This window comes from Sabethes cyaneus, chromosome 3 (assembly GCF_943734655.1).
Source record: "Sabethes cyaneus chromosome 3, idSabCyanKW18_F2, whole genome shotgun sequence".
In the NCBI taxonomy this organism is placed as follows: domain Eukaryota; kingdom Metazoa; phylum Arthropoda; class Insecta; order Diptera; family Culicidae; genus Sabethes; species Sabethes cyaneus.
Genome location: NC_071355.1, coordinates 88,325,829 through 88,340,563, shown reverse-complemented (window position 1 = coordinate 88,340,563; position 14,735 = coordinate 88,325,829). Strand labels below are relative to the sequence as shown.

At 37.3% G+C, this 14,735-nt stretch overlaps 1 protein-coding gene across 1 annotated transcript in view; it reads right to left on the bottom strand.

Annotated features, from left to right (window-relative positions):
• LOC128742803 (interleukin-1 receptor accessory protein-like 1) overlaps positions 1-10,029 on the bottom strand; it is a 52,909-nt gene extending 42,880 nt beyond the window's left edge. The window contains exon 1 of the mRNA XM_053839263.1: positions 8,419-10,029. Coding sequence (XP_053695238.1) covers positions 8,419-8,711 — 293 coding nt within the window. The 5' untranslated portion in view covers positions 8,712-10,029. The remainder of the gene's footprint in view (positions 1-8,418) is intronic.
• Positions 10,030-14,735: the final 4,706 nt, after the last annotated feature.

The following is a 14,735-nucleotide window of genomic DNA, read 5'->3' as shown; positions in this document are numbered from 1 at the left end:
CTAAATCACTGGTTTATCCACATTTGTGACAAGTGAAATAATCAATGCATTTATAAAAAAAAATAAACAATCGAAATATAAAATAAATTTAGAACGTATCTTTTCTGAAATTCAAAGCACCGCTCTCAACGTACTACAGTAAACCGCAACTTAGAGCAGTCTTTCCTGAATCTCCCTTCAACCTATAGCTATAGCGGTCTATTGCTCTTTCGCTAGAATTGGATCAATAAGTACTAGGAAATCAAAATGCTCGACAACTGTGCGGGCCGGTTCGTTGTTTTGGCAAATTTTCGTGTACAGATTTCAAGGAAAGCAGATCGAATCCAGCCAACGAATTTTGTGCTGCTGGTAAATTCTCGTTTCCTGGCTTTGATCCTCTGCACACTGAGCTACCTTTTCTTGGTCGGTCTTCGACAGAGCTGGGAAAGAAACGCCGAACAGAGAATTTCCACGAAGGAGAAAATTTACAATTACTTCCTCGAAGTTCAGATTGGTGAAAATTTTTCCAACAGAAAGATAGTCGACGTAGCAACGAAACAGTTCTCTTTTTGCTCATATTCTAGCGCCGCGCTTACGGTGCAAAAGTAGAGGGAAGTTGCTATTATCATCATAGCACTAAATTCTTACGAGTGGTGAAAATTGTGTTTTATTTTTATATCAGATCTTGTTCGCTTATAAAAACGTGATTATTTTGATACAAAGTTTATGAGAATCCTAACCGACGAAGTGAGTGAGAATAAATTATACAACTTACGGAACAAACTTTGATGCAATAAAACGCTACTCTTATAAAATAATGTTTTTCATACAATATGTACCTTCTTCTCGCGAGCAAACGTGTTGGAGCAAACGTTTCTGTTTTGTTGGTGGACGTTTGGAACAGATTTTATACTTTTGAGATTACAAATCACAAACGGTAAAAAAGGATGAAAAAATAAAATTTTGTCTTTTTTTATTTTTTCGCACGCTGATTTGTTTACAAAGCTCAATAATTGTAAAAGCCTTTTCAAATGACTACTAACAAAACAAGTAAATTTATTCCGATAAGAAATTTACGCGAAGGAGTGTCTAAAGCAACACGATTGTTCCGTACTGTTTTGGCTGGATTTGACATCCTACCATTACGGAACAAAGGGTAGCATGCCGCCAACAATGTGCAAGTCCAAGGTCAAGAACCCTCCCAAACTCAGGTTCTGGTTCCCAGGACCTGCAAAAAAAAAACAAAACAAAAAACTGCTGGAAGCGAGAAGCAGTTTAACTCAAATCAGCCTGATGATGCCACACGGCATCACTCGAGCTTCCCGCAAAAATTCAAAACAGGTTAATATGTTCATCATATGACAACACTATTTCGAAGACCAATGGTTGCAGTTTGAGAAAAAATATAGCAGTACCGCAGGGCTGTCCTGCACTTAGTGCACCTATTTTGCTTATTTAACCGTAACACCTCAACCAAGCAAAATTCGAAAATGTTCTGTATGGAGCATTTATAGAGTCTATTATTATCCATGAAATTTCTGAACAATGTATCGCTTTATCTTATGTATTTACGCCGCACTCCCAGTTCACACTGGGTGGTGCACCAAGAGCGCTCTCTGCGCGACACCCAGTGTGAACTGAGAGTGCGCCGTAAATACATAAGATAGAGCAATACTTTGTTCAACAATCTTATAGGTAATAATGGACTCTATAAATGCCCCATACATAACATTTTTAAATTTTGCATGGTTGAGGTGTTACAGTTAAATAAGCAAAATAGGTGCACTGAGTGCAGGACAACCCTGGCAGTACCTATATGAACTTTATACGTACAAAAACTGAAGTGAATTTATGAAGTAATGCTGGGTAAATTCGAATTAAGGCAAACTGGCATTGTGCGGCGGACAAAGCAGACGAGGTGGCTGTACAGAAACTGATGCCAGGAGCTTTTTAATAGAAAATTGAAATCAATTTATACGCATTTTTGTTTCGACAGATTTGTAACTGAAGTTTTTGGAGCGTCTTAGTAGAATACGAAACCTGGAATTAAATAGAAAGAAAAGTTCGAACACTGTTAGAAAACAGACACTGAGGAAGCCTGTTCGACAGCCTAATGCAGTACACAACCGAATTTTCCTTCGCGGAACTCCCGGGTCGCTAAGGCTCAGCTTTTTTCCGGAACACTGCGCAAACACGGTGAATGCCTGGACTGTTAGTAGCAAAGGCTAAAATTCTATGAATTTGCAAGCGACGGAAACTCTTGCATTCCACGAACTGGCTATAGAATTGTCGTTAAGAGTAATGGATTATTGTCTGAAGAACATTTTCATAATACTGGCTGATTTGATTCGAGATTAAAATTATCTGCGTTACCATCTTCATACTGAAACGATAAATTACAGTATTAAACGATAATGACATACACTTGATTCTTTTTTTACACGGTTCGTTTTTTTTTCGAGTACTCAAGAACGGTGCAACTTAGGGACCATTTACAAATTACGTGACGTATGTCGGGGTTTTTCCAAATATATTGAGAAATAAATGAATGGCGTCTAAGTTGCCTCGTTCTTAATAAACGAAAAAACAATCCGTGTAAAAAAAGTACTTGAGTGTACAGTTCATTGAACGGTTTGACTGAAAATCTTTTCGATAAAACATTTTCTTTACGGACATATGAGTAAAATTGTACTCAACTTATCAATAAATAAATTTGTAAGTCATCCACATCATGATACGATATTGTTGTTATTGCACCATGCTACGATTGCGGAACAATGTTTACGTTACGAGAAAATGTTTACAAATGAGCATGCAGAGTGCACAGGAATAGTGCTATTGTGAGTACGACAAATTGCGGTATATTTAAAAAGATAAAATAAAACTTTGGAATCACTAACTAACGTGAATGGTCAAAAAGACATCTCTATATACATAGTGTACAAGCAGACTTATTGGAATGCTTCCGAACAACAAATTGCTAACCTAAAAGTTATAACCTATTTTGACACTGACTAAAGTGAGTTGGAAAATTCATCCACTGTGCAAGTAAGGGTGTTTACTTTTTGTTGATGAACTATATTACCAATGCTTCGATTAATGAGTGTTATTTTTTCTTTTCTAAGCATCCATGCACGAAGTGTGAAGATAATCACTTGTTTGGACTTCACGCATCACAGCAAAACTAGGAAAACATCGATACACTACCATAATTACCTTGCAGTTGTCGGCGTTTTGGTCGATGTGCACTTATAGTTGCATTTTTTTTCGTCCCTACTAGCAAGACTCGACGACTGGCACGACTATCGATCATTCTGTACCAACCTAAATATCTCCTGTGCACAGGAGTGATCTAAACATATGTAGTTATCTGATTGTTGATTTTTGCGGCCGCAGCTACGCGCTGCTAGTTGGCAAACAAACCATCTCTGTCTTTCGCAACGATGAATCAGTGGGAATTTCGTTGAAAATTGGCCATGTGCGGCCAGCTGAATCTAGCTCGGCTTGTGCGAGCAAGCTTGGCAGTGTTTACCGACGGTTTTAGGATGATTACTGTATACACACTACTTGGGAATATTTTTTACTGCTCACGAGATAGGCTGGATCACCATTGAGTTTGACTATAGATCATGACGCAAATGAATACCGAATGGATGACTTTATTGGCGATTGTTGCAATACGGAAAGAGTTGGTTATTTCGGGTTGTACACTCATTGTCCAGTAGCATTTTTTCTGACTTGTGAGCGGTTTGAAATTATTTCCAGATTTTTTTGAATGACGTTTGCGTAAAGTTTATACATTCACGAAGTACATAGTTGGTCATCAAAAGTATAAAATTGTCAGTAGAATTTCTTAATACTTAGGGGAAATGTGTATAATGTGCCCCCCCCCCCCTAAGAATATATGGATATATCTCCGTTATACTTCCTCAAATTAACGTTATAACTACGAGTATATGTTGGTATTTGAGCTGAAAACCAATTGCAATTGTTTATTTCATTCAGTATTGTGGAATAAATATGCTAGGAATTATTTAATAAAAGCACCTAAATGTTGTGTTTCTCGTCTGCGCGGGGTAAAATGCCCCACCTGCAGTATAATATGCCCAAAGCGGTAATTTGAGTATTTCTACCCGTGACAGACCAGCTCTATTTTGTAGAAAGTAAAACTATTTCGGTTGTTTTCAAAATATCGTATTTTTATATAAAATAAACCTAGTTTCGGCCTTCTGGTGCACTTTTTATTTTCAGCATGGGGCACATTATACTGCTACTGTGGCATTTTGCACCGCGTAGTTGAATTACGACGTTTGGTCGTTGGACGTTGGTAATAAATTATTCCCACTCTACAATATTAATTAAATTAAATGATGGCAATTGACTTTAACTTAGATCTGTTTACCTATGTTTATAGCCATTTTTGCAAGGGGGGGGGGGCAAATTGCACCACCGCAAGTGGAGCATATTGGCCTGCTTTCACTTAATTGAAAAAATATTAAATGCTAAAGCAAATCAAGCGTTTCATACCGTAATTATTGGCAGGGATGTCTTTTTGAAGGTCACTTCACGCAATCGAATCACCACAACCGGTTATTTACAGATTTTGACAAGAAAATAGCTTATGAAAACGACGCCACAAGTTACATCGGAAGCTACTCAAAAACAAATTTATTGTTTTTACAGCATGTGACAACTGTCATACTTGCATAGTAGGCTGGTTCCCCGGGGGGCTCCGTAGCCGCAAGGTTATCGAGTCTGCTTTGACAAGCGAGTGGTCGTGGGTTCGAATCTTAGTAGAATCAAGCCATTCGATGTCGTGACTTTAGCATGGGTTTATTCTCAGGCCCCTCCATTTACCCTTCCTTCATGCTGAATTCTATATTTACCCTCTGACGCCTCTTGACAGTGCAAATGTCCCTCCTATAGTTAAGTGTACTGGTCAGAGGTATGAATGAGTCCTCGCCAGGGACGGCTATAGTATGGGATAGTACTGGCAGCGAGGAATATGTGGGTAAAGTAGATCAAGCTTTGAAGGAAGGGTAAACCCCAATACACACAAGCACGCATAAAACTTAATAAGCATATTGCTCATTCAATAGCGATTATAGCTAAAAGAAATGCAGTGCAGGTCATACAGCAAACACCCGGGCGATATTACAATAGATCAACTATACTGGTCGCAGTAATGAGTCCACACATGGAAAAAAAATAGTAGGCTGGTTCCATCAAATACAATAGTTTTTGGGTGGTTTTGCATTTTAATTTCGCTTGTTTAGGGAAAAACGAAGGGGGGGCACATTGGCCAGGGGGGCACGTTATACACAGTTCCCCTATATTCTTAAATTCTAAACCAACTTTTAAGAAGCATAGTTCACATTATGTTTGAAGGCAATATTTATTGAACTTTTATGTGACCTCAGATTCCTTTTCACAGGTCGAAAGTTTACATTGTGGTGGGATCTCAAGTGACCATACCCGTTATAATCGACCACCCCTGATTTCAACCAAACTTAGTATAATTGCTCATTCCAGGCCCACATTTAATTTTCCAAAGTTTTGTAAGGATTGATCAATCCCCGTTGAGTAACGCTTCTCCATTTATCTCAGATTTCAAAAAAAAGTCATTTTCACAATGTTCCTCACAAAATATTCCTAAAGCCAATTGGCAAAAATAAACTTTTTTCATTGATTTTTGAACGCGTATCCGACCCAACAAACAACAAACTCGGTAATTAGCTATACAATGGTTGAATAAGCTACTACTCAAAAAAATGTTTGTTGGGGAATGAGGTTATCAGTTTTTATTTAATTTTCGATAATCGATGATCAGGTTGGTTAGGAGAAGGAATGCAAACAGGTGATGACTTTACAACGTAAAGTCTCAGGCCCATTTCGATGGTCGGCGGGTGTACGGTAAACCCTCCAAAAACATTTTTTCCCATGTTGGGGACTTATCACTGCGACCATTATTCTGATCTATTGCGGTCCAAGAACATAGCTCCGTACATAATACCTTCTTCCAGCACAGATTCCTACATAGGTACACCTGAAGGTGACCAAAGTAAACAGTTCTCCGGAGCGCGAAAGTTCTACCAGAAACTGAACGGATCTCGCAAAGGCTTTGTGCCGTGAGCCGAAATGTGTCGGGAAAAGAATGGCAAAATTTTGACGTGAGAACTATCGAGCAATCACCGTTATCAACGCTGCCTACAAAGTGCTGTCCCAAATCCTTTTCCGGCAGCTATCACCAATTGCTGACACAGTTTTAGAATTTATCAGATCAGTTGCGTTGAAGGACAATCAATAACGGATCAAATATTTACAGTGCGGCAGGTGCTTCAAAAAGGCCGTGAAAAGGGATTGAGTTCAAAGCTGCATATGATACCATCGACCGAAATGAGCTATGAAAAATCATGGACGAGAATGGCTTTCCTAGAAAGCTTAGTACACTCATTCAATCTTCGATGGTTGGTAAACATTGCTGGGTGCGGATTTCGAGTGAATTGTCGAGTCTCTCATGCCGGCTGTTCAACATAATTCTGCAAGGTGTTATGAACCGAGCGGATATCAGCACGCGGGGTACGATCTTTAACAAATCTAGTCAATTCATCTGCTTTGATTATCTGTTTGCCGATGACATGGGTATTATTGGCAGAACATCTGTGGCAGTGAGGTAGTAGACAAATTTGTCTATCTTGGTTCACTAGTCACGGAGGACCAGTGCTGGAAAAAATTACTTTATCGAAATTCAAAATGATTGATTTTGAGTCAATGCAATAATATTGTACTCTTTTTTCCAGAACGAACATGGATATCATTGAAATAAAAATTCATTGACAAACCAAACTGCCAAGTTTCGATGTTGCTGTATATTCGTTTCGAAAAATTCATAGTGCGTAAGAAAGAAGTTAAAGCTGAATATCATTTTCAGTTCCGTGGCAGTGAATAGGAATATTAGTATCAGCGCCTTGCACTGAATATTTATATTCTAGTGGATTGGTATAAGTACAATATATTGCAGTGGGCTTTGTGATGACAATTTATTTTCAAATTGAGAAAGTTATTTTCGCGGTTTGCGTTGAAATTAAACGTTTATGGTGAAAACAACGCTTAGTGAAAATATCAATACCTCCAGATGTAACTGACATTTTTGGTACTGAGTATCAATTGTCTTTACGAATTCGTTGACACTGATATTTGATATTCAGTTTTAGAGATGCAATAATGAATATCTGTTCCAATAATATCGTTACTGGGTATTGAAATTTATTTTCGTGTTGACAAATCTCAGTTACATTAGGAGTGAGTTGATAATCAATTTTATGGGTATCAACTGATAATTTCAAGCACTGGGGAGGACAATGACACCAGCCGTGAGATTCGGAGGCGTATTACCAGCGGAAGTCGTGCTTATTGTGGGTTTCACAAGCAACATGTCTACGGACATGAAACATGGACAATGGTCAAGGAGGACCTGCGAGCGCTCGAAGTTTTCGAAGACGAGTGCTAAAAACATTCTTCGGTGGCGTACAGGGAAACGGAATATGGAGGCGGTGATTGAACTCGCACAACTCTGTGACGAACCCAGTATCCAAAAGGTGGCTAAAACTGGACGGATACGCTGGTCAGAGCATGTTGCTAGAATGCCAGGCAACTACCCTGCTAAATCAGTGTTTGCTTCAGAGCCGGTAAGAACAAGACTATCAAGCGCGCAGCGAGCAAGATGGTTAGCTTAGGTGGAGCGAAATCTGGCGGAAAGTACACGGTGTGCAGTTTTCTGTAAAAAAACTGTGTGCGGTTTTTTGTTGAAAAAATCCATTTTATTAACTTTTTATCAAGTTTGCAGTTCTGTTAGATGTATAGAACCGAAAAAATTGAACCGTGTCAGATTCACTGTTTGCGACAACGAGCTTGATATTTCGAAGTCACATTTTAATCGGAATTTCCTTTTCCTGTCAGTTTCTGTTTTTCCCCAATAGAAAGTGAATTAATAGAGTCAAGCGATATTCAAAATTCTATCCTCAGAACGCTTGAATTTCCACTCGTAACATTTCGAATCGATTTTTGTGGTTTAACGTTTTAATTTTCAATTTACTAAAAAAGAAGCTTGAAGGTAGCAAAACAGACATTTTGAAGTTCAAAAGTAATAAAATACACTAATTCTTCAAAAGAAATAGTTATTAAACAAACATTTCCCTGCAAAAACCAAGCGTTCTTCAACCCATTAATGATTTTGATTATACATTTGTGATCATCAAATTTCAACATAAATAATGGCATTAATCTTTTATCATGTAAATCAATATTTCGATTGTTTATTTTTATAGCTTGTGCTTACAGCACTTTGTCTAGATCGCTCAATTTCTCCTAAATGTATGGAAAAAGCCAAAACTGGCTTGTAAAACTAGTTGAAATTGAAAGTTTAAATTTTCCACTCACCATTCTATACTGCGATATCCTTTGGCACAGCAGTGCAAGCTTTTAAACTGGCCAAAAATACCATATTCCTGGTCTGGAGCTTCTTTGGTGAACTGCATGTACTCAGTAGCAAGCGAATTGTTGTACCGATGCTCACTGCAGTGGTCCTCACCGTAGACACGCACCGGGGCACAGCAGATCGCAAAAAAGGTGACCATCAGTGACGTCAACAATTTGCTGTCACCTGCAAACTGCCACCTCTTTCGCACCACCATCGCTACCCGCGAAGGTCTGTCTGACGTGTACCGTACCATGATGATGTGATTATATTTATGCTTAGCGTTCAAATTCAAATTGATAAGGCTTAACTCGAGCCGTTGCCGCGATCTAACTGATTGCGGCTTGCGTGACGTGTTTGTGTGATGCAGCCAAAGCGTTCCGACAATAACTTTATGACGCACAACAACTAAAACGACACACTGTATGATTCTGTCAACACAATAAACAACGACACTAATATGCTTATTAATTAATCAAACAGACCATCTCGTTGCAACAATATATCTTCACAGGTTTTTTTCGTCTTTGTATTCTTTATTGCAGCGCCCTCGATTTCGTTTGTCGGTCGAGCGTACCGATATTTCCTAATCCAACACTAAGGGAGCGCTGGTTCAGCGTTTACTTGTTTCTGACTGTAGAGGTCTCGTCTCACTGATCAAAATTTTATTCTTTCTGGTCGAACCACTTCCGCTGGTTGGTGTCACGGTGACAGGCGCACACCCATTGGACCCGAACAGAGCGCACCAAATTTCCAGGTATTGCCTAGCGAACGAATCGTTGTCGTCGTCGTCGTTGTTGTTACGGTCCACGGAAATGGCGAGCCAATTTAACAACCTGACTGGGTCGTACAATTTCCACTTAACAGCTCTTGCTATATGAAACTAGAATTGCCAGTGAGCAAGCATATTTCAATTTTTCTCAGAAATCTCACTACCACAGATACCGCTTGGAGACGCTTTTAATTATAAAAAACTAGTTCGATGTACACTTCGAACCGGACAACGAGTTGCACCGTACACTGTTGTTTCGTTTTTATTGTTTCAACAACTAGCAATTAAAAAATAATATCATTTATTCACATACACCCCAGGCAAGACCTCATAAACATTCCTGGTTGATCTCCTCTCGCATGTGGTTCCGCTCGAGAAAATGTCAATGACAATTGTTTATAGGTGCTTTTTACGATTTTACTGAAAATTTTTGACCCGCAAATTGAATTTTCAATTTTTAACAAATTACAGTTTAACTATCAACCCTCTTTCATTGTTTATTTCACCATGAAACAAATATAAACCGTCTCACGTAGGTATACTGTCCGACATCAAAAGCAGCAACACAAACACGATGACGATCTCTACCGAAAGCTGCACTATGTCGAGGCTTTTGCCGTTTGCTTCCTTTCAACAATCCTACAAGTTTCCGGCACTCGAAGATTTAGCTTGAAGTTGTTACGAGCCGGTATCGCTTTGTTAGATGTGACAGCGGAAGGTTGCGCGCTACTTTCAACTGTTTCGTCTCAGCAGCATGCATGAGTGGCCCGACTTGTGGGGCACGTTATGACAATATTTTCTCGGAAAGCATTGGACGGGTTTGCCGGTTTAATTAGTACCTGGGAATGAATGGGAAATAATGAGAAAAATGACAGTCAGTATGTGATAGGTATGATTTTTTAAAGGGAGGTTAAATTATTTCTTGGTAAATATTTAACTATATTAATGCTTTTGTACCACTTCTATCAAGATAGAGCGACATTATCACATGTTGGGAAGACCGGTAAGCGTGGTGTTTCATGGAAATGTAATAATCGATCTGACGACCTGGTCCGATTGGGTTAAACCAGAAGTTACGAGAAACAATTCTAATTATTTATAAGAAAGTCATAAAAGATGTTATTTAAAATAAAAAGGAAACCAGCATTCTTTTTCAAAGATTTATAAACCGCATTCAATCAATGTTATCAAAATAGAAATATAATACAGGCACTAGTTATTACCAATACGATTTCCATTTAAATATACAAATTATAAACTGGACAGTTTTATAACCCGACAAATCGTAATTAGGTAAATAAAATGAATTGCGGAAATAACATCCAGATGATAAAAAATCGAAAACTCAAATGTGTCGAAATAATTTTACCATAACTTTAATCTAGCTTATAACAAATATCAATCACGACTTCATTATAATAACTTTCTTTTCTGCAAGTTTGTGCCGTTTGTGGCTAAAATCATGTTAAATAGTGCAATTAGCACTGCGACGCAAATAAGCTGAATAGGTCACCAATAAAATGAATGGTGTTTTCATTCACCGTAAATGGAAAAACATTTGACCCGTTCTTCGTAAACTACAAGCCGACGTATTAAAATATTGCAAGCTAACATAATAAATTGCAAGCTTCATAGGATAATATTTGATAATAAATACTAGATAAATAAATAGGCATCTGTCGTGTGTTGTACTATAGAAAAATAACATGTTTTTCATTCGAACTTTTTGCTTCATATTAAATGCAAATGTAATATACTATAGAACTGCATTTAAATTTATATGGATTTGTTTTTTCAAATGCTTCTAAGCGGACGTTTCTCTTCACCCCTTCCATAAGTTTTGTGTCAATTGAAGAATCGCGATTTTCCCAATACTCGTGCATTATAGCTTTTGGAAGCTAATACTAATTTATCGATATAGACGAGAAACCCCACAAAAAGAAAACTAGAGATGTTTAATCACACGATCTAGGCGCATTGCACCGAATCAACTAAAACATCTGGGGCGCACTTGAGCGTACACCCTTAAATAAGATTACCTGTAAATAGTGGGATTTAGCTGAAAAATGGTTGAAACCCCTCAGAATGCCCCTGAAATGTACAAACTTAGATTTTGGAGAAAATTTATTCAATTTTGGCTACTTGTTACCAATAATTGAATTAATCGCTGTGACAAATAGCACAGTTTTATGTTCATACTATCAACTTTTTGGTTAATAGACTATTCAGAATCTGAGTTTGTTTTAACCAATTTTAGTTTCATCGAATCTATTTACACGTAAATTTCCTTTGTTTTCCCGATACATAGAGAGGAAAAAATAGCATTTTAGAACCAACTTTGATGAGAATGACTGTTGGTTTTCCAACCTACTTTGAATAGACTAAGGGAATCTGCTGATCAGTCGGAGTAAAGGTCCAGACACAATGCATACGGATTTTACTACGTTGCGGTAATTTGACAGAAAACCAATGGAAAAACTGTCAAATGGCCAACGTAGTAAAATCCTTATACATTGTGTCTGGGCCTTAAGTACTTGAAAGATTAAGCTGTGATTCAAACTATTTTCACATTTTTACAGAAGTTGGACAGCTCATGCACACAGCACAAAGAATATGAATATATGCATAAATTTCTGTAAACGATTGCAGTCTGTCCATAATAGAAGAAAGAAAATCTTGTATAGGACGAAATGAATTTTCCGTATGACTAACTGTAGCTAGAATATAAAAAACAGGATTCTTAAGCTACAGATTAGAATAAAGTGATGATAATAAATAATAATTATGTGGAAATATGTTTCATTAAAAAAATAAGAGTGCCGAAATATTTTATCTGTCTAAGTGGGTGTACTGTACATAATATAAGCACAGACCAACAGACATAACGCTTTGAAGAAAATCGCACAAAAATAATGTCACGCACATTTTGCTTGAACTCTAGCACCATCTGTGACCGACATTCCCAAAAATCAACTCGCAACACGAATATCCCTCGGACAAGCAAGTATTTGATATGTGGCCTTCTTTTCCTTTCGTTGACCCATTATGTCCTAGCGGAATCTGTAACTTAATATCTACGTGATTTCAATGTACTTCAGGTCATGATGGGTTAAGAAGCGCCACTTTGACGAATGCGAAGGCAACCCCAAACAACATTACATTTGAAATGACTGTTACAGCGTGTGATGAATGGGAAAGTGTGTTTTATGTCTGTTTGTAGTATAAGCAAGAAGCGTGAGATTCATATCGTGCGAAAAATTTGAATACTTGTAAATATGTGTCTTAAAAACTCGAAACTAAGTATCGTGTTTGCGTATGACGAAGAAAGCTGTCACGCTAATTTTTTTTTTGTTTTGTGTGTATTTTTCCATGTTTAGGAATCCTTCCTACCACTCATCCTTAGCTATAATTTTGAAGCTATTAATAATTTTCGAGATACGATTTTTAAACATAAGCCCCGTGTAAATATTGTGCGTTTCTCCTCTGAATAGATTCACAGTCAAATAATTTTGTCACATCAAAATATGTTCACACCACTTTACAGTACGCTTTCGCTAGTTGGAAGTCGAAATCAACAGCATACTTTAATTTTATCGGTGGTCAACCATCATTATTGGTGTTTAATTTCTATTGCCCTAGATGCGTGAATTTAAAAGATTATTACGAAAAAATGACGAGAAAAGAGTTATGAACGGAATGCTGCAAAAGAATTGATCATATCGGTTCCATGCAGCGGGTGTTTACTGTAATTGGATTTCCCATTCGAAGCGAGAGGCCTTTGTTGATTTTTGTTTCCTTTTTACTGCTGGATTCGTTTATTTAGAACGAAATGGATAACGGGGATTTACAACTAAAAGACCACAAATTAACTGGTGATGGAATTGAAGATGGATTTGTCGATTACAATTTAAAGCAACTAGAGGAAAATGCTTGTGTGAATATATTTTGACGTCTATGAATAAAATACCAATACAGTAAACTTTCGTTCATTGGGCTATCTTTAAGTGGGCTACGTTTTAATCGGGCTCCCGTTAATTGGGCTATAGCCCATCTAAAACGAAGTCAAACTTCATTTCTGACAGTGTATTTTTTTCTTCCGTGGGGCTCTTGAATGCATTATTTCAAATGCAGAAAATTATTTATGTAGAAAATATTATAATTAATTAAATGGAACACAGTTGCATCATATCGTTATCTGATCATTTTTAAGCTTGACCGTGCCAATAATTAGCATCACGGCGAAACAGTTAAAAATGCCAATATATGTTAACATTGTCGTATGAAATTCTACTTTTTACTTGTAAAACAATCTAGAAATAAATTTCAACAACGAAAAGATTAAGTTTAACTTTGATTCCGTGTTTAAAAAGGGTATATCTTTTTATAAACCTTTCTGCGACGATTTCGACAAAAACAATCGATGAGGCCCTGGGTTTCGACAGCTCAGCCCAATTAACGAAAGTCTTTCACTAAGTGGGCTAAGAGTTTAGTGCTATTAACGAAAGTTGACTGTAGTCTAAAGGTCCAAACACAATGCATACGGATTTTATTACGTTGCGGAAGTTTGACAGTAAGCCCATAAAAACTGTCAAATTGCCGCAACGTAGTAAATTCCGCATGCATTGTGTCTGCGCCTTAAGGGGCAATGCAGTTGACAATAAGTATCCCGTTTTTAAAAATGAGTATTAGATTAGAATGGTGCCAATATCTGTGGAAGGTGGATGTTTCCTCCTTCTCAAAAACGTAAGTAAAGTTTAATCAGAAAGGTTCAAATATTATCATTTACTTATGTCACGTGGAACTGCTCAATCTTATTGCTTATGTTTTTTTGTTATTGCTTTCTTTTCATAATTCGGAACATAGGTTAAAAAAGGTCATTGTTGATTTGCAATATACAGGTCATGAATAAACTCGAGCACTTTCAAATTACCCAAAAACATATTGGTGAAAATTAATTACGAAATCGCTTATCATTTACTAAGCGTGATATTTCGCAATGCATTCTACGGAAATACGGATGAATCATTTTAAAGTAACTCTCCAAAACACCTATTGTAAGCATTCACTGATAAAAATTGCATGCCTTATCTAACATTCCTATTTCGTAAACGCAGTAGCGCCGTCGGTGCACGGAAAGAAATCAAATGCATTTAGCCATTGAAATGTCGCATTCTTATCTAAACATATGTCAATTAGGCAATTATAACAAATTTACTCGTTCTAAGTAGAAATAATATATACTGTATAGATTCCTTTGTAGTTTATTTTTAGGATCAAACTAATTTTCAAGTATAGATTCTACCTCCTCCACTAAATACTATATAATATATTGCAACAAGTAAAAAAAATACTTTGCTATCTAACTTTTTGGTACTAAAACAAGGCACTCAAATGGTTAATTATCAATAGATAAACGCATTAATTATTGAACCGATAAGACATCATGATGCTATGCGAAGCTTAGTACACTGGAGCAGCAGTTTACGCGAGGGATACCTTCCAAATTTT